This window comes from Marmota marmota, unplaced genomic scaffold, assembly GCF_001458135.2.
Source record: "Marmota marmota marmota unplaced genomic scaffold, marMar, whole genome shotgun sequence".
Taxonomy (NCBI): domain Eukaryota; kingdom Metazoa; phylum Chordata; class Mammalia; order Rodentia; family Sciuridae; genus Marmota; species Marmota marmota.
This window is the reverse complement of record NW_026000242.1, coordinates 21,198,145-21,220,045: the sequence shown is the minus strand read 5'-3', so window position 1 is coordinate 21,220,045 and position 21,901 is coordinate 21,198,145. Positions and strand designations below refer to the sequence as shown.

Genomic DNA, 21,901 nt, shown 5'->3' with positions numbered 1-21,901 from the left:
TATTCATATTTTTAAAGTATTTAAAGATTATAATAAACACTAAAAATTTATAATGCAAAGAGGAGACCTTATATGATATAGCCATGAAACCCACAGAGGTGCCAATTAAGTGTTAGCTTGTTATCAGAGGGTTTGAAATAAGTATTCAAGGGATTATATTTTTCCCAACTCCAATTTCTAACAAGGGGGAGTTTTTCTTAAGCAAATAACTGAAACTATTTCCACCCCTTAGTCACTTGTCTCCTGGGAAGATAGGGGACTTATCTAATTGCTAAACTGGGATGACTGACTAATTGGGTGTACATGGCTCAGCACTACCCTCTTAGGAATTCTTCTGTGTCCCCCACAGAGGTATCTCCCATGATTAGGTGCTTGCTGCCACCCCCTCCTGGTGGGAAGGACTGCTCTAGTCCATTGCTGTTTGGAAACTGGGAGAATAAGTCTTACTAATTCTAGGATTCAATATTATCCATCCCATTGACTAATAGATCTATGTCATCTACCCTAAATTTCATTAATATTTGAGCTTACTATAGGCCTCCACATTGTTTTTTAGTTCAAAGCCTGGTTGGGAAATAGTGGTATTACTTATTTTACTGGGAGTACTTTGAAAGAACTCAAATATTCCTTTGCTTTCAAATAGGTTATATGTCTTTAAATGGAAGTAGCACTCAGTTGTGGATTTTTAAAAATTACATATATATATATATATATATATGATATAATGTTTTGACATATATGTTTCATAATGATTAAATCAAGCTAATTACTATACTCATTGCTTCACATACTTTTTTTCATGTATATTGAGAACACTTAAAATTTACTCTCTTAGCAATTTTCCAGTATATAGTACATTATTATTAACTATAGTCATCACGCTGTACAACAGAACATCAGAACTTATTCCTCCTAACTGCAACTTTATACCATTGGTCATCTTTTCCCCATTCCTGAAAATCACCATGACTCTACTATGAGTCAGACTTTTTTAGATTCCACACATAAGTGAGCTCTTGCAGTCTTCCTGTGCCTGTCTTATTTCACTCAGTATAATGTCTTCCAGGTTCATCCATGTTGTCATAAATGACAGGCTTTCCTTCTTTTATAAAGCTAGACTTTATTTATTCCATTGTATATAGATAATTCAAATGCAAACTATGTTTACTGACAAAAGAAAAATAATCTAAGAGATGAGATAGGCAACAATGGAAATTGATTGTTAGCCGTTTGATCCAAGTGATACAAGAAGATGATTCTCATGATTAAGAGATATTTCTACCCAGTAGATAAATCAAAGAAAAAAAGCACAAAGTAGGACTTTTCATTTACAGATGCTCATCCTTCAAAAACAGATGTTTAAAACTAAATAATAATTTTAGGAGAATTGGGCAGTTACCGACTACTAGTGACATCTCTTGTATAAGAAAATTCTGAATTTTTATGAATTTATATAGACTGCATAATGAAAACTCACCCAAATTGTAGTATTTCACATTGTCTCCCAATGTAACTTTTGTCAAGTCCTTCAAAGTATCATTTGCATCAATGATGCTCTGAGCTTTGGAAGCATGCCAAAATGCCATGAATCTTGCAATGAATGATGCTGCAAAGATTGCTAACATACCAAAATCAAGCATATTCCACAACTCAAATAAGTATTCTTTGGGGCCTTGAGTCCAAATTTCTTTACATTCAGCCCATATCATACCTGCATCAAAAAGAGGTTAAAATATCAAGTCAATTTCATTCTAGCCTTAGCTCTTCCATGAAACAAAATAAAATTGAAAGTTCTCAGCCTGATAGTATTCCATTGTATATAGATAATTCAAATGCAAACTATGTTTATTGACAAGAGAAAAATAATCTGAGATGTGGGAACCATCATCAACAGATATTGGTTGTTAGCCATTTGATCCAAGTGATACAAGAAGATGATTCTCATGATTAAGAGAGATTTCCTTTTCAAAATCCTTCCAAATTTGGCCCCAACTTTCCTGCACAGCCATAATTCTCACATCCCCACCAATCACAGTCCAGCAATATCAGTATATCACCTGAATGCAATCTGACAAACTTCATCAAGATGCCTAAAACAAAAAGCATTCTATCGATCTATTATTTGTACACACAGAAAAATGTTCAGAAGATGTTCATTATAATACCCAAAACACACAAACACTCTGACACACTTAAAATAGAAAAACCAATGGGACTTCCACAGATAGGCAATCAAACAGGGATTTGATATGATACCTTATTAATTTTCATAGGGAGATGGGACCATGAGAATGTGCTTTACTGACTTCCAACTACAAGAATTTCATTGTCCATGGACCTCAGGTACTACCTTCTGAAAATCATTACATCTTTTATCCAAGGCTTTGCCTCCCATGGCTGCTCCTGGCCAATGACTGAGGGTGCCCCTTCTTAGGATCCATGGGTCTCTTCTAATGGTTCACTTTGGCTCAGGATTTCTTGCCAAACTTGCTTTAGTCTGCATTGAGAGCTAGGATGCCCCCAACCTAAGATGATTTCCTTCCCTCTCTAAAACCCTTAGAGTTAGACTTGCATCCAAATTTGAAAGTCCTTGCAACCTTCCCAGCAAGATTTTCATTTTTCTCTCACAAAAAGTGTTCCTTAATAAAATTTCCATTTTTTCCCAATCCAACTATTGTACATTTAATCATTGTGCCTGTTTCCTGGAGAACCTAACACACATCTGAAAAATCATTATGCTATAAAGTTAAATTTTAAAAGTTTAAAATATTATGTATACTGTGAGTTCACATTTAAAACAAGCATAGTGAAAGATGAGAAGAAGTTACAGCAATTAGTACATATTCTATTTCTTAATTTGGAGATTGTTACTTGATTAAAAGTAAGTTACTTTAAGATACCCTGCTCTCTGATATCTATCTGACCCTCTAGCCATCTGAGGAAATATAATCCAAATACCAACAACTAATCAAAACCTCCTTCCACCAGGAGGACTTTCAAAGTCTATGGTTGAAATTAGTCTTCTCTGCTTATCAGCAACCACCTGCCCCAAATTCTCACATTTGTCCTAAATGTTTGTCACAGAACCTGCCAAATAAATGGCCATGGAGCCCTGTTGAGATGAAGAAAATATCATGGCCTCTGCCCTCCAAGAGCATGTCATATGCTTTTCTCAAAACCAGCATTCAGTGTAGCATAGAAAATGTGAACTGAAGACAACTTCACTAATGCTTTTCAGCTCTTTCAAGTTAAAAAGGGATAAGAATTGAATTCACATGTACTCTAGTGGGTCAAATTTGTAATAGGAAATACTTCATGAGTGCATTTCTCCCTCCCCCTCCCCCCGTCTCTCCTCTCTGTCTCAAAACAGAAATGAAAAATCCTGCAAGCCTCAACAGGAGATGAGGATCATTCAGAGCAACAAGCATAGGGACTACAAACTGAAGCGACATCTGAATACATACAGTCCAAAGGAGGAGAAATGAATGACAGTAGAGGGGGTAGAGAGAGAAGAGGGGAGGGGGGATAGTAGAGGATAGGAAAGGCAGCAGAACACAACAGACACTAGTATGGCAATATGTAAATCAATGGATGTGTAACTGATGTAATTCTGCAATCTGTATATGGGGTAAAAATGGGAGTTCATAACCCACTTGAATCAAAGTGTGAAATATGATATATCAAGAAATTTGTAATGTTTTGAACAACCAACAATAAAAAATTAAAAAAAAATACATACAGTCCAGCAGTTTTCAAATCTTCCCTTTCTCTATCTTCTCTCTCTCTCTCTCTCTCTCTCTCTCTCTCTCTCTCTCTCTCTCTCTCTAATTCTTGGTACAAATGATGCCTTCCTGAAGCTTACACACTAAAACAAAAACCCTGAACTATTTTGCCTGAAGCGAGAGTGTCTTATTTCTCCTCTCTTCTCAAATGCATCTGGAGACAGGTGCTTGCTCCTTCTAAAGGCCGCTCATCCCACTGTCAAATTTTCAGGAATAGCCCTTCAAAGTGGATCTGTTGGTTCTATTTCTGCCCTCTAGAGCAGTAGAGAATGAATCAGCTCTCTCTGCCTCTAAAATTTTTTAACAAACAACCCACTTGTGTGCTCATTAAATTTGTTCTTCTCCAGCAGGAACAGGTTTAAGGTAAAGCTAATGAAGCTTCAGCTTTGAGATACCCTACTTGCCTATGCTTTGTCCAGGGCTGTTTTGTCTTCTTTTTCTCTAAATAGGGCCCTCCAAATAAATACGCCTCAGGTTTCCTGGATCTCACTCAACCCCTTACCACCACCCCTAGTCTCATTGCCATTCTGACTTGTCAAGATGTCCTGAAACGTTAGCTCTATCCTTCAGCTTTTTTTCCTCAACTAAAAATTAGATAAGTTTGAATTCTGTGATCACTAATGTTAATCTGTTCCCTCAAGCAAATGTAATACATCCAGGCTCTAAACTAGATTGGCCACTTATTAATATTTCCAGAAGGTTCTACAACAATTTAAAGGGAGATAATTACTAGAGTCAATAATTGAACCAGGAGTCTAACATGCTATAAATACATAGCTATCTGTTTTGTGTTGTTCATTATTTTCCCTTTAAATAAGCACAGATAGTCTCTGAAGTGAAATACAAAGGTGAATAGGACAAGAATTCCAAGAAAAATGCTTTTATTCACAAAAGTAAAGGTTAATTTAATAGTCTTGGTTTACCTTTCTAAATGAAAAAGAAAAAAAAACTTCTGAAGTTTATAATAAAAAAGTTACTATGAGGAGGGTTACTTTATCATGATAAAGTTACTTTATCATAATAAAGAAATAAATGAACATTCATCTTCTCTAATGCTCTTGTATAAAACTTAGTTTTTTCGAAGTTTCATCTTGAACTAAAAGAATCTTGCCTAATAGGTATTCGGTATGAAATGCTAGCTCTACATAGAAGTAACATAGACTCTTAGTGAAAAATCTAATTATCTGAAATTTATTGATTATTTTCTATGCACCAAGCACTGTATTATATATTGTACATATTCTAATACATTTAAAATAAACTATAGCACATAGGTTATTAGTCTAATATCCAAAGGCTATTTATTCTTAAGTCAGATATTAGAGGTGAAATGCAATTTGTTTTAGTTTCATCAATTAAATTAGAAAAGAAATAGTGAAGGGGCTGGGGCTCTGGCTCAGCAGTAGAGCGTTCACCTCGCATGTGTGAGGCACTAGGTTCGATCCTCAGCACCACATAAAATAAATATTAAAAAAATAACTAATGAGTCAACAAAGAAACCATAATAAAAAATTAAACAAGAAATAGTGAAAATTAAAGAACTCTTCTTTATTTGAACTTTATAATTACTTTAGTGATACAATTTACATGTTAAGCTACTACTTAATCTTTTTCCTTCAAATGTATCCAGAAAATGAAGAGATTCAAAGGTTCGAATAAATAACTCTCTAATGTATGTTGAATTAACTCACATGCATTTGAAATAATTATTCAATAATTTTCACAGTTCTTCCTCATATTTCAATTGATCATCCCACTTGGCTCTAATGTGAAGAAGCCAAAAAAAAACATGTTCTGGCCCAGAAGTAAAAGAAAAGTGATCAAGATTTTTCTCCAAGTAACAGAAGGGAGGTGAGATGGGAAAGGGGGGTCTGGGTGGAAAGGAAGCTATGGACTATTAAAAGTCTAGTTGGCAGATCCCCTGTGCTCTCTTCTTTTTACACCTATATAATACCACCCTAGGTAACTTTATGCATACTCAGAGCCTTATGTGCCACCTGGAAATTGAGGATGGCTGGAATTTTATCCATCAGCTTTTACCAGAATCATACTTTCTATTACCTAGTGGACATTTCCACCTGGAAATTCCATGGGCATTTCAAAGCCAAACCTAAACGTATTTATCAACTTTTCATTCTCCTAGTCCCAAGCATGGACTTCCTTCTATATTCTTCCTCTTACAGAATTTCAGTCACCACCTACTGACCTATGAATCCACAGATCTCCCTTTCAATGTGTAAGAATTACCAAGTTCCTTGCAGTTTATCTTTTAAGCAGCTCTCAGGTCCTTTCCATCATCCCCTGAGTTCTGGCCCTCATCCTCCTCACAGAGATCACACAACTGGGTCTCAGCCTCTGGAAATACCACTCATTGAAGCCACCTTCTACCCCAGAACCACTGAGACCTTTCTGAAATGTGATCTGATCACATCACCAACCACTGAAAATCTCCTCTGTCCATTTCATCACCCTTATCTCCTCTTATCCACATCCACAAACACCAGACCCTGGAGTCCCACAACTCTGCATCTAATGTTCCCAAGCCTTGCACTATCCTTATCTCCCAAACACTCTGTCCAGCTAACATTTCCTTTTCCTTGAAGTCTCAAATTGAAGCTACTATCCAGGTAAAATTTCCATGCCCCTTCCACACCTCACCTCACTCAGATTTAGATGCACAATTTGTATATATTCATAAGATCTTAACAGTTCCCAAAGTATAGCATTTGTCACGTTGAGCTTAATTACTGATTGATTTATTGACTTGTCTCCTAGACTTACATTTCTCAAGTGCAAAAACTGCTTCTCATTCACCTTAGTGTCCTTATTACCTCACAAAGACACTTAATAGCTATTGAATTTCTTTATTAATAAATACACATTTGAAATGTTTATCTCATTTGTATTATATTTAATGTCAAGACATGGATATATTGAATTCTAAGGAAAAAACATATAGTAAATAAGACTGAATTCTTTCTCTTTATTTGTCATTTGAGAGATCTAAAGCAAGCTATTTAATCCTCACATAAGTCCAAAAGATGGATGTTATTATATATTACATGCCAGAAGACTGAGGCACAGAGAGATTATGTGATTTGATGTATGTAAAGTGCTTTGAAAAATTCCTGGCACATATGATAAATATTTAATAAAAGCAAGGGGCTATTAGCTTCAGTTTCTACTAAATCTCAACATAAAATCATGTGGTTGTATTCAAATTTGAAATCTCAGCTCTCCAAAAATATGAATGATAGTTCTTCATCACTAGTGGGGTTTGTTTAATACCATGATGTTCTCTTCCTGTTTTTTGCTTTGATTTTTTTTTGTTCTTGTTTTGTTTTGTTTTAAAAATGCAAAAAGAACATGGCATATGAGGAGACTAGGACATCAATAATGAACCCAAGGCAACTGTGCTTTAAAAACACAAAGGAAATCATGATGTGTGATGCATTGTGTCATGCTGCATATATTTGTATAATTGATGTGTGAAAGAATTAGTGTCATTCAGTCCAACTGCTAAGCCTGCAAAAAGAAATGATGACATAAAATCAGCCTTTACCTATTACCCAGGATATAATGAGCATCTCCATCCATGAGAAGCAGGATGTTTTCATCCTGAACAGCTGTTTTGCATTATCTGTGCTGGTTTCATTAGGAAGAAGTTTGGTGCCTTCAAATCTGTCAGCTGCATTCATGACTAAAAGTCCCAGAAATATGGTGAAGGAGGCTGCATGTGCTACAAACTTCATGAATGGTCCACGCATTATCTTTCCTATCTGTCATAACACACACCAAAAGAAAATCTTAACTTTGTTTTGTGCATTTTGCAAAATACGTACACATACATACACACATAAGAAAAAAACTTCTGCATAATTCAAAGTCCTCCTAAAATAATTATTTATATTTATATAATTGGTGTTATAATAATATTTCCATGCCATTATAACATTTTGATCACATTCTTCACTTATATGTGCTGGTATACTTAATTAATAGTTGAATAAACCAAATTTTATATCAAGGATATTTAAGTTCTTAAGATACTATATGATATTGGTGAAAAAACACAGAACATATATCAGGGCTATTCAGAGAAAGTAAATTAATATAGTGGGCCTTAAGTATTGAGGAAACAATGAAAATATTGATCTGAATCTTCTTTGCAGTGTATAAATCCCTGTTGTTGCCTTCACGTCTACTTCATTTATGTTCATGCCACTGAGGCAGCTGAAGTTGCTATCCTGGTGAAATTTTAAGTGGATTAAAAATCATGAGTACCAAAAAGAGAAACTCCAACTGAGGACAGGGTGGGAGAAGAGTTCCCATAATGTATTGGAACAATGTCCTGGAAGGATACTGGATTTAAAGTCCAACATTTCAGGTTAGATTCCAGCTTCATTCTCTCATCAACTGAGTGACAATGAGCACATTTCCTAAATTATGTGAAAATCAGATTCTTTGTAAGAAATATGGAGATGGTAAAAACTATAGTGTCCCTATAGTATAACATTTATTTGTCTGAAATGCATAGATAGATCTTAGCCTATGGAGACAGAGGAACTAGATTGTGTTTCAGGGAATCTGGGCATTTTTCAAATGGGGAACAAAATTCAGTATGTGTGTGTAATCTGTTTGCTTGTTTTCCAAAAGGGAGAGCCCATAATAATAAACATCAATGTGTCTTTCTTTCTCCATGGTATGCCATATATACAATTTTAATTCTATGTTGTATATGTGATTTATTTTAATCACGGAGTCAAGCAAACAAAAACATATTGCCAGATTCAGCATCTCCTCATGGAAAAAGCACTTATACATTTTAAACCAATTTTTTCAAATTGAAATGTATTAGGTTGTTTTGGACAAAATGGAACTGGGGGCAATATCTGCTAGTAGTGAAATTCGTGGATAGATGATGTATTACTTGCCTTGTTTTGGCAAGAATAAGACACAAGCTTCAAGGACACCAAAAATACAAGATAATGTAAATTAAAATAGAACCAAATAAATAGGAAAGAAATGAAAGATGACAAAATGAGGTTGGGGACATAAGATAGGGCTGAAAATAAGACTACCCACATTAGAATACCCATAATTTTGATAACTCTGGAAGCTTAACTTGGCTTTCCTGGACATCTCTGAAGTCAATGTATGGTTAACTAAGTGGAGCACCTGACCTCTCTGCACCCTGCCTGGCTTATCTTCCTTCTCCACTGGGCTATTCACCCTTATATAATATAATTCCTTCATTTTACTCTGAAGGGAGAGTGAACAATCAAACCAGGCATTGTTGCTTCTTCTTAAAAAATAAAAAAATAAATAAAAAAAAGCAAACAGACAAACAAAAGCAAACAAAAAGTGGGTTGTCAGGAAACCCAAGTGGTGAGTTTTCTCATTTCCCTCATTTTTTTGTTACAAACAGTTGAGAGTTGCATTTCATTTTAAAGTAAGGAAAATGTTGTCACTGGTCAGTGGGCTTTAGGAACATAAGTAAATTATCCATTTTAATAAAATTGCCATCTATGTCTTCTGGAATATAAACAGATTTCCTTAAAAAAAAAAAACAAAAAAAAAATAAAAATGAGAGAGTTTGTGGAATAAGTTGAACAACAGTTGTACCTGGAAAATATTTAAGGGTAAATACAAAGAAATGCTTGACTTTAAATGTTATATATCATACTCTTTTTAGGTATCTGTTTATGACCAAATGCCTAATTATCCAACACACAGAAATCAAAAGAGTTAAGGCTAGCTTAAACCAAGACTATTTGAAGTCACAGTATAACCTATAATTATTGTAATGAGCATGTGGCAACTAATATTTGGGCTATAGAAGAATGTGAATAATTAAGGACAAATAATTTTTGAAAGGGAAAGAGAAAAGCCCTCTGAGGACAGAAAACCAAGTATAAACAGAAACAGGGCTTCTATGAAGAGACAGATGCTTACAACAACTAGATCTGAATCAATTTTCATGGACATATTGGAAATTCTAAAATATTTAAATATACCTTAAAAGCATCCATTCAAAGGAAGCTATTTCCCCTCTCCAGTAAAAAGTAAATCCTGTGACCTGCAAATAATGTTTATGCTCATTGCTAACGGGAAAAATTACAAAATAGATTTTATCATGATGTTTCAAAAGACCAAAAAAAAGTAAAACAGAAAAAAAAATCCTTTGAAATGTCCACTTAATGTGATTATTTGCCTTATTGCTCATAAATGAGGATGGAAAACAAATGCCAGAAAAAAAAACATGGCCAGAGAAGAAGAAATAGTGAAGGAAATCAGGTTAATTAGGATTCAATCAAAATTCAAGAAATGTGTAAATCAAAGAACTGTTTTAAATGACCTGTTTCAAAGCACCAGATGCTCTAAAAGGCATTGTGCTTTTGAATTTTATGGTTATAGGAAAGGATAATTATTAACTTTAGTAAAGAATATTTTAACAGATCACAGTGATAACAGATAATTCAGCTTAAATCTCCAAAGACAGAAAATATGAGTTGAAGTAGAACAAAATATATACATAGATGCAACTTATGTTCAATTGAGGACCATTTAGATTTTTTTTTTAATTATTTTGCAAAGTGAAATTTGTCTTCCTTTGAAAAGAGGGAACAATCTAACTTTCTAGGAGAAAATCTGTCACAATAAATGCTATTCTAATAAATCTCACTATTTTCATTTTATATTCCTCATTTATGTTATTTCTAGAGAGTGATTTTTGATTATATATATTTTAAGGTGGAAAAACTATGATGATGGATTTTACTGTCACAAGAAAATGTCTAGTTCCCAGAAGTTCCTACCACGGTCACTAGAAATAAGTATGAATCTCCCATTGTGTGAATGGCTTTGCATCAGCTTTCTAGAATGAATCATTTTGAGAGCTCCCTAAATGGCTAAAACATTAGCCATGTAACTAAGAAGGTGGTATGTTGAGCATGGTGGTGTATATGTTTGTACCCATGTGTTATATGTGTCTGAAGATGAGCCGGGTACATGTTTAAGAATGGCAAGATGGAAGAATGGGAGATCAGCTGATGCTTCCACATAGCACATATGTACATGCTCCAGAACACAGGCAGCTTTAGAATTATTTCAGTTTGCCTCACATATAAACTTAATCAGATCTAAAAAGAAGTCTTCAAAAACATGTGGAATAGGATTGTTAGCAATTCAGGACACAAATTTCTAGACAGTTAAGAGACAAGTGGGTAGATATTCCTCAGCTTTCTTGTCATACAAAGTCCACTGGAACTTGTTTTCACCAAAGCCTGGTCAAATAGATTTTGCTAAGAAAATAGGCTATCTTTGTTGTTGGTTTCTAGTGTACTTTGTCCCTAATATAAATATTCTTAACTGAAATAAGTTCACATGAGGATTTACATGATTGTCATTTACGATTGTCTGGTCCTATCAGCTAAAATAAACACAAAACAGAACTCCCATCTCAAACATTGCCAGAGGAAAAACAAAGAGTAGAAATCAATAATTTTTATGATGATTTCATTAAAATATATAAAAGTTTATGCATAGATGTGCCTGGGGAAAGGACTGAAAGGCGATAAATTAATGTAGTAACTAAGGGTTTCTTTCACACATTAATAGTAGTAATATTAGAGGTTAATTTTTTTTCTTCTTCCACTTTTACTTCTATGTTTCCCTAGCAAAAAGTGTATTATTTTGTGATATGAAGAACAACAGATTATTTAAACACTACTATACCTCCATGAAATTTTCATTTTGGAAATAGAATGTTTCCCTCCTATCATATACTTATGGTAGATAACAGAGCTGCAGGCTTCACAGACCTACCTTGCTGCAAGGAGCACACCAGTAAATGAGAGCCAGGAAGGGCAGTCCAATGGCAACAGCGAGGACCACGAGGAACTTGACTGCCATCGTCTGCTGCCTTAGACCAGAAAGATTTTCATACCATATGGAGAGAAGCTGCTGTTGGCAATTTGGATGAGCTACAAACTAGCAGGGCAGTGAGAAAACATTTAACAGCTTGATTAAAGAACGGTTCAGCATAAATTATACTCACATGTTCTAATATTTAGCTTTGTTCTTTCCCATGAAAAATATTGCTGGAATTAAAGAACAAATATGAAACATCTAATTAACACACATCAAGCAAGATGGTAAGAGGCTCTATTACATATGGTATAAATTTGGAGATTCCAATTTATCAAGCTTTTCTTTTGTGACTAATAGGCTTTCTTTCAAAGCATATAAAATTTGTTTTGAAATGTGATATTATGAGAAGATTTATCAATATTTTCCACAAGGGCTTTTGTGATTTGTGTGTGTGCATAGTGTGTGTGTGTGTTTCTTTCTATTAAAAGTGAGGTTAAGATTACACTAGCCTAAATGTGTAGACTTTTTAAAAATTAGACCACATTTCCTGCACTAACCTAAAATGCTGAATCTATTTTCTGCTCTTCCCCTTTGTATGTCAGTCTGTTTCTGGGTTGCCTGTTCCATTTCACTGATAGCTCTTTTTATTCTTATGACAGAAATTCAACTAAGAAAACTTTAAATATCACTTTTTACAGAATTTTTTATTCTCAAATGTTTATTTTTTACAAATATTTTTCTCAATTATTTGAGTTTTTATATAAAACAGAGAGTAAACTTATTCAGTGTATAAAAACAATAACCCAAAATAGAACTTAGTAAAGCATATTAAAATATTATATAAAAGAACTACAAATGAGTCTTAAGGATGGTTAACTTTGAAAATAAATTAAAACTAGATAAAATGTTTATGTACTCCTAATGGTAAAGTTTGGTAACATCCATTGTGGGTGGAAGAGGTAAACCCTCTTATACATTGTGGGTGGGTGTAAACTAGTGCACCTGCTTTGAAGGAAAACTTAACAAACGTTTTAAATTTTAAAAATGAAAATTTGACATATCAATTCCACATCAGGAATTTTGTCTACAGATATGACTCATGCAAGTAAAAAAGCTACATAAATGTGTGCACTGTACAAACAAGTCAAGATTGTAATAAATTACTATCTAAAGAATGGAGTAAACATCCTTAAACAGTAAACTGATTAAACTGATACAACAATGGAGACTTTGAAGAGAAGAAGTGGATATTTATTGACTGATACATGAAGATATCCAAGATATAAATTTGTGGAGGAAAAAAATGTGACAATGGTTAGTCACTCTCCATTAAGCGTTGGACAGAATAAGGTAAGCTATGTCTGTACTATTTGAATACTTGCAAGAAACAGGGATTACTTTTATTACAAATGAGTTCAAAGCCAGACTCAGCAACTTAGCAAGGCCCTGTCTCTAAATACAAAATATATAAAAATGGCTGGGAATGTTGCTCAGTGGTTAAACACCCCAGGGTTCAATCTCCGATAGAGGGGGTGGGATGGGGGTGGGGGAACAAAAAGATCTTACATATCCTAGGAAAGGGGTAGGCACCACTGCATGAAGACAAAAACTGAAAAAACATCCTTCAGATAAAGATACAGCTGGAGGGGATTCAAATGCTCTAAAGAAGGAATTAAAGGTATTGGCTCTGTATTGAAAAAGATCAACAAATGGAAAAATGTAGTTGAGTTTGAAATACTCTAATGAGATCCCTATCATGCAACAATCACCTTATAATTTGTATACACAAGGCTATTTTTATATCATCACTTAAATCAAGAAAATGGCAATCACTGTTATGTTCTGCATAAATAAGTCTAAATTAAAAAAACTGACATGTGGTGCTGATTGAGTGCCTCTCATGTGTATGATTCATTAGAGAATCTGCCTAGTGAAACTGTAAATTAGAAAAACCCAGCTTAGTCTAACAATGCCAAGCCTTCATCCTCATTTAGCAGTGGTAGGAACTGAAATAATGAAAAACGGGCTTCATGCCTGACCTTACTTTTTTTACTTCATATTTAATGGCAAGTTTTAAACGGCTCAGATTGGGACGGCTGTGATCACCCAGGTGACGTGTTTCAACATCCCCATTCAGAATGGCTTCAACTTCTTCAGTGTTTCTGCATAGATCAAGGAGTCCAACCACAAAATCTTTGCATTGCATTGACAGTTTTTTGTAGTCATTCTAAGAAAAACAAAGCAAAATAAAAAAACAATAATATAGAAGTAGCAGATTTTACTCTGTTACACAGCAGAAGTTACCAGCGTCTTAAGGGATGGTACATTTCAAGAGAAAAATTAAAATTCACCTTTAGTTTTGTTTTTTTTTTAACATACTTTCCACAGCATCATTTTCGTGCTTTGCGTATATTCCATGCTTCATGGTCATAATTTCATGTAGGTTCATAATGCACATTTGATGGATCTTTGATAGATTTTGTGAACTGCTGATAAACTTGAGAGACTGAACATTTGGAAAGGTTCCAGGAGAAGCAAGCATATATCAGTTATCGTTTTAACCAATTGTTGTTATCAAGTAACTTTATATATAAAAGATATATAAAAGATGAGGTATAGATATAAACCCTACAAATTGAGTGATTCTCCTTAGAGAAAAGAAAACTTATTGAAAATGCTTTCACTGTTTTGTTATTGTTCTGTAGCTTGTACCATGTGACCTAATATTCTGCAGTCATTTAGAGAGTGAAAGTCAAGCCCAAATTACCATAAACTCAAGTCATCTTTCTATACAACATTTATCCACATCTTCATTCAGATCTTTCTAATATCTCCTTTCTCTTTATTTTCTTAATAAGGTCACACATGTAGATTTTAATCAAGAAAACCTATTAGCTAGAGCTTTTTGTGTTGCAGGGGAATCATTATTATCTCATTTAATCTTCACAATAATCTTGCTAAGGGTTAATAATGTGTCAACATCATGCAGCCAGTAAGTGTTAAAATTTGGTTTAAAAGCTAAATCTGTTTGGCACCAAGTCCCTGCCTTTAAAAATAGTGCCATTTCATCTTTTCTTCATAGAATGCTTTCCTACATTGATTTTTTGAAATAAATATGGGGTGTGAAGCAAGTGGGGCAAATGCTATTCCCGTCTCACAGATGAAAAATTTAAGGTTCCCTGAAGTCACAGTTTCAGCGGGAAAGTTTGCTCTTAAACTCAACTTTGCAGATTCAAAGTTAGTTTTCTCCCCATCCTAAAACTACTATGTGTTGTAGGTTGAAAAAAATTCTTTGGAAGGATCAAGAGGAACTTTCTGAAGAAATCTGCATGTAAGTGGATGTCTGTCAATAAGTCAGTATTTGGGGGAGTCTATCTGGGGCACAGTTTCATAGTAGGTCTGTGTCAAACACCTACGTAGGTTCCTCTCTATGAAATATACCATGTGAACTTCAAAACAGTAACTTCTTAATAGACTACACTTTGCTAAGTCCAAACAGATTCTATAAAAGCAAACTGAGAAAGCAAACTATCTCTTGACCAAGAATGGCCCACACTACTTCTAAATGGGTGTCTGGTTGGATATTTATGAAAACAGGGTTATGAGGAAATAGCTTTGCCCCTTTCACAACATAATTGATTAGGGCCAGGGTATAAATGTTGAGATGTGGAAGTGCAGATGTTGCCCGTCTACTATTCATAGTGGTTAGGATCTTGGGCTTTTAGAGCTACAAAGACCTGTAATCAAATCCAAGCTCTTTGAGTTATTAGCCATGTGACCTTAAATAAGTTCAAACCACTCTGAGAGTGCTATTTTTACACTCATTTTACAGGTCAGAAAACTGAAAGTGAGATTAAAGAAGTGTTAAAGTGATCACACATGCAAAGTACTTCATATGGTACTGAGAATTTATCAATCATTCAATGAGTATAACTACTTTATTTCATATCATCCAAGGCAGAATCTAGAAACAGGCCATCTCTGTATATTCATAACATTCATGGAGCTATAACAAAATGTGATGTTCCTAGCTTTATTGTATATACTGTTCAATTTTAAAAGTATTCCTTTTCCTTTAAAAGATAACAAAGTAGTAGCCAAAATCCATACTGTCTAGAATTCTAAGAAGGCTCAAGAATAACTAGGTATTTTGAATGCATATGTGATCCTTCAAATGTGGGGGACATTTTTTTAGCAGAAACTATGTGGAATGGCAAACTCCTATTCAGCTGTGTGATATTTAATAACTAACCTAGATTTTTTTTCTAATTAACATTCTCAAGCAAAAATACCTATTTCTTAAAAAGAAGAAAAATAAAGGATTAGACTCTGCTTTCAGAAACACAAACTTTTTTTTTTTAACATAGGGATCCGTTTACAAATGCTTTCATATCCTAAGTTCTCTCAACTTGACATGTCAATTCATTTAAAATGAAATGTTGGCAGTAGTTTTTACCCAGTGTGTACCCACTGAGATTGTGGTTCTTTGAGAGGAAAATCGAAGGTAAAGGGTTGACTTAATAGGTTGATTTAACACTGGGTTGTCTTTGGGTCAGACACATATACCTTACATTAATAAATTAGAAATGAGTGCTTGCCCATTGTCCTTCCAGTTGAAGAGATAACTGATAATAGTTAAAAGAATTTAGAGACTATTCAGAAAAACAAAATATTGTTAAAATAGTTCTTTCAAAATGTCATCCTAAAACCCTTGGATTTTATACAGTAGAAGAAATATTGTGACCTATAATTGTAATCTCTGAACGTTCTTTCTATAGAAAGAATAAAGTTGACTTCCCAGGAAACCAATAGGGTCAGGAAAAATATAAGGCTTGGTTCTTGGTAATCAACTGTAAGAAGAGCAGACCTGGTTTTGAAAGTACACTGAGCCTAGTTATTAGTAATTGACTTAAAGCCTCATAACACTTATGGCGAAACAAGAACAATAGTATTACCCACTTCTAAGGGTGCTGTGAAAATTATACAAGGTAACAAATGCCAGGTTCCTGGCACAGGACAGTGCTAATCAGCAGTAATTATTATTATTTTCATTATTGCATAAACAATATCCAGCTGTCCTCAATCAGTTATTATAAACCTTTACTAACAAATGTAAAGGCATGTTGGGATTCCTGGGTGTGATCTGCACTGAAATTAAACAATGATCCACACATGCTCTGAGCATTGGTTCTGTGATAGATAGTACAGTCTTGAAAAGATAGAAGTTTTGCAAAATAAAAATCTGTACATGAAATGTGAGGTAAGTAGAGAATATTATTATTGAGATGGTGATGAATGACCAGCCATGCTTGGGAAACCAAATGTCACTCTGGAACTCTCCTACTTCTTGGGATAATTGTCACTAAATGGTACAATGATCACTGAGCTCCATCTCAGTGGATGTGGTGATGATTAGCAAGCATTATGGAGGACCTATGTGGGGTTTTAAGAGACATAAAAGTTAATCAGATACTATTCCACAGGAAAGGTAAAAATAAATGGGGTGTAATTATAAAACAAGTAAAGGAAGACATTTTGCTAGCTATTTCGGATTCTATTGACTTCTCTGTTGATTATTAGCATTAGTAGTGGCTGCTTGTTTAACTCAACATATGGTTGGATAACCAGTTTTTATTCTTACCTAAGCATAGAAATTTTCAGGTCCTATTAAAGCTATTAAATTGAGGGATCTGTGGACCCTCCTATAGCATATTGCCATACTAACTTCCCTCCCTGAAAGCTGACTTGTCATAACCTAAATTTCTGCCAGAATGAGAGTTTCTCTAACCCATCCATTTTAAGCTGTGAAGGAAACTCAATGAGCAAACTTCTAGAACACACACGTGCTCTCTCACACACACAATCATTTAACTATGTTTACTTGCTTACATATCTGCTTCCTTTCAACAGACTCAAATATTTTTAAAGACAAGGATTCTATCTTACTTTTCATTGAAACTGCACAGCCTAGCACACTGGGAGGCATAGAATAGGTGATCAATAAAATTTTTTGACTGACACAAAGAGAAGAATGTGGCTGGGTAAAAACCTATCTGGACGTTGGAAAAGTTACTTCACTTCTGGCCTTTCCCCTAATTATGGAGGACTTAAGTGTTACTATATCAAAAATTCAGAGTGTAAATCACTTAGAATAATTCATCAGGCTCAATAATGGTATATTTCCTCCTTCTCTTTGATCAGTCTCAGTCCTGCATGTGATTCTGCCGTGCAGACTACTTCACATGTCAGTGACACCAGTGCAGTCCTGGAAGTTCTGATAACAATCATATTGCCTTCCTGCTAACAAAAACTACTTTTCTAAGCCAGTCTATTGCAGGATATTTCTCCCAAACAATACTAGATACTTTTTTAACATTATACACCAGAACATAGCAATGACTTAGAAACAGACACAGCACGAGCGAGTCTCTCCACCATCCCTCTTTCTTAAAGTCTGCAGCAGAGGCATCTGGAGGGCCATGTGCATGTCAGCACACAGACTTTTAGGAAGACATAAAGGAGCTGGAAAAGCTCCAAAAAAGCTATCTATCCAGAATGACAGTGATAAGGACCATCTTGCTATATAAAATAAATTATTTTAGGAAAGATAAAAGGAAACATTGTGTATTGCTACAAACTACCATGTAAGCACATTCTGAAAAGGGCTTAGAGACCATCATAGGTACAGAGTGAGATACTAAAAGGAAATCAGAAATCTAGGGAAATGGATTTGTTGACAAGACTGACCCTGGTATTGATCTGTATCCCTTTAAGCTTTTCATTCCCGCGAAGATCTTAGACTTGAATCAAGAATATAAATCAGGAATATTGCCTCTCTTTTAATATCAAAAACAGCCAATTTGAGGATTCTATTTTTTATAGTCTGTGTGTGCAGCTGAAGTTAGGTTTAACTCAGTTTTAAGCTTAATTTGCCCAAGTTTTCATGCTACTAAAGCCTAAAGCTATTGATTAAGATTCAATAAAATATTGAATTTAAATGAGTAAAAACTTTTTAATTCTTTCTAAAATTTTTAGTTTATTTGTAATTGATAGATAATAATCATATGTCTGTATGGAGCAAATACGATGTTTTAATACATTTATATATTGTTCAATGATCAAATCAGGATAATTAGCATATCCATCACCTCATTTATCATTTCTATTTGGTAAGAACATTCAAAACCTTCTAGCTCATTTGAAATATACAATACAATAATACAAGGTAAAAAGTCTTTTGAATATTCATTCTCCTTTTAAAGGCTTACAACTCTCTAAGGCCTACTGGTTTTCTTCTTGTTCTTGCTCCATCTGTTAGATTTCTTTTTGTGGTCTGGTGTCCCCTCTTGTTATAGTTTGGATGTGAGGTGTCCCCTAAAAACTCACATGTGAGATAATGCAAGAAGCTTCAGAGGAGAAATGATTGGGTTGTGAGAGTCTTAGCCCAATCAGTGAATTAATCCCCTGGTAGGGATTAATTGAGTGGTAACTGAAATGGTAGGATGTGGCTGGAGGAGGTGGGAATTGGGGGACGTAGCCGTGGGGTATATTTGTATCTGGCAAGTGGAGACTTCTCTCTCTGCTTTCTGATCATCATGTGAGCTGCTTTCCTCTCCCATGATGTTCAGCCTCACCTTAAGCCCTGAGGAATAGAGCTGGCCTTCTATGGACTAAGATCACTTAAACTGTGGAACCTCCAAATAAACTTTTCCTCGCCTAAAATTGTTCTGGTCAGATCTTTTAGTCCCAGAAGCGAAAAAGCTGACTCAAAAAACACCTCTGCTTGGAGCCAGCTACAGGCTTGGTGTTACAAGTAATAAAGAAACTTGTTTGGCTTAGAATATTCTAGGTACAAGTCTAAAATTGCCTGAGATATTCTGAAGCGACCCCCCTAGTCTCTGTTGTTAATGGACTATGGATTATTATGGAAGTAGAAAACATGGAGGGAACTTAGAGAAGCTATACATTGGAGCTTAGAAAGTAGTTGTGAAAGTTCTTATTCTCTGACCATCATAAAATAGATTAGTTGTCTTCAAGCAGAAACACAGAGACTTTCCAAGGAGCTATAAAAGTACAGGAAGTCCTGCATTAATACGTATTTTTGTTGAAGATGAAACAGTGATAGAAATACAACACGTTGGCTCATGTTATAATCCTTTCAGTTCATACATACAGTGACATATGGTGACAGAAATAGAGATAATTTTTAATGTAGCTCACCTCCTCATTCTATAAAATTGTCAAAGAATGCATCCCTCTTGAGTGAAAGTCCAATAAGAGCAGAGCATCAGTAAGGACTATTGGATATAATACTCCCCTTTATCCATAGTTTCACTTTCTATAGTTTCAGTTACCCCTGTTTATGTTAGTGGAAAATTCCAGAGAGAAGCATTTCATAAGTTTTAAATTGTATGCCTTTCTAAGCAGCATAATGAAATCTTTCACTCTTCCACTTTGTCCCTCCTGGGACATCAACTATCCCTTGGACAAATGCATCTATGTTGTATATACTGCCTCCCATTAGTCACTTAGCATCCATCTTATTATCTAATTTTCTATTGTGGTATCACAGTGCTTGTGTTTGAGAAACTCTTATTTCACTTAATAATGATCCTAAAGCTTAAGAGTGTGGCAATTGCATATTTGCCAAAAGAGAAGCCCTTAAGTGCTTCTTTTAAGTAAAAAGTAGAAATTCTTGACTTGAGGAAAAAAAAAGATTACATGCTGAGTTTGCTAAGACCCATGGTATGAATGAATCTTCTATCTGTAAAAATGTGAAGAGGGAAAAGCGAATTTGTGCTAGGTTTGTTTTCACACCTCAAACAGCAGAAAGTGCAATGAATGTTTATTGAGACAAAAAGGCATTTTATTTGTGTAGGTCTGCATAGGAAAAAAAAAAACATAATATATGTAGGGTTTGGTACCATCCATGGTTTCAGGCATTCACTGAAGGTCTTCTCCCTGCAGATACAGGGAGATTATTGTACTAAAAAATTTCCTTTTCATGTATTAAAAAGGAAGTGATTCTTTTAAGGTTAATACTCATCTTAATACTCATCTTTTGAACATATCATCAACTTCAAAGAAAATTATCTCAACATGGGCAAGGCACAGAAGGTTAGTGAGTTAAATCTGACTTAAAATAGTTCTTAGGACTCAAAATTTCAAAGGATACTTATTAAAATCCATGTGTAAGACATTTATGTGATTTCTTTCAGATCTAGTGTGCATAAAGCAGTAATTAGTTCTCAAGTCACATAAAATATTCATTCCAACTATAATCAATTCCCTCCTAATTTTACCTGATAAAATATTTAATAATTTCTATGTCCTATTAACAAAGACTAACATGCTGGCTATGATATATAGTAGTTTTAAGCTATATTGTATACACATTTTTCTTTCACTAAACACATAGCAAAAATGTGAACATGGTTAATACCACTAAAAATGTATTCCCAAGAAGAACAGTATACTGTAGAGGTAAAATTTTTCAAAATTTACATATATTTGCTATTTTGAACAACTGGGTTCAATTTATGTAGTTTTAATCAAATGTATTAATAAAAGATATAATGGTAATTCTCTTCAAAAATTTTTAATACCTAGAGGCTATCGTCACAGGAAAAATAAACAAATTCTAAAATATCATATACACATATGTTACATACTTTTATATATATGCTTTACATATACATATATATACATAAGGGTGTATATGTGTGTGTATGTGATTGTTAAGAGATTTTACAGTAAGAAAATATTATATTAGAAATCACTTTGGAGAGGAAATTGGATTAGAAATGAAAATTCAAGGAGAAAAAGGAAGATGTGACTATTCTGAAGATTAAAAATTGTCACGTATTTTTAAAACAGCCAATGATCAGCACCAAATCATAGCATTTAGAGTCCGCTGCATACATCTAAGAGAGCAAGTTGAGTTCTGTATTTGAATGGTAATGTGTACACTAGGCAGAAATCATTCTTTAAAAATATTTAAATTTACAAAAAAAATGAGATATCAGTTTTTTAAATGTGCAAATAAGCACAGAATGTTTCAAATGCCTTTCAGGTAGAAAGGGAGCCAAAGAATTTGAAGACACAGGTGGGAGGATTTCCTGATAAACAATCTCTCAGGTCCCTGTGAGACAGACCAGACCAGAGTTGGTCCAACTTCTGCAAACTGAGCGGCCTTATTTCCTGAAACTCCGAGAAGCTTGACTGTTTAAGCTGGGCGGGGGCGGCGG

At 34.5% G+C, this 21,901-nt stretch overlaps 1 protein-coding gene across 5 annotated transcripts in view; it reads right to left on the bottom strand.

Moving 5' to 3' along the window:
• The window catches only part of Trpc6 (transient receptor potential cation channel subfamily C member 6), a 174,243-nt gene that overhangs the window by 20,207 nt on the left and 132,135 nt on the right, over nucleotides 1-21,901 (bottom strand). For all 5 annotated transcript variants that reach the window (XM_048795993.1, XM_048795994.1, XM_048795990.1 and 2 more), the window contains exons 3-6: nucleotides 13,699-13,881; nucleotides 11,610-11,774; nucleotides 7,345-7,561; nucleotides 1,478-1,711 (exon numbers count right to left, since the gene is read on the bottom strand). In XM_048795993.1, the coding sequence (XP_048651950.1) occupies nucleotides 1,478-1,711; nucleotides 7,345-7,561; nucleotides 11,610-11,774; nucleotides 13,699-13,881 (799 nt within the window). The remainder of the gene's footprint in view (nucleotides 1-1,477; nucleotides 1,712-7,344; nucleotides 7,562-11,609; nucleotides 11,775-13,698; nucleotides 13,882-21,901) is intronic.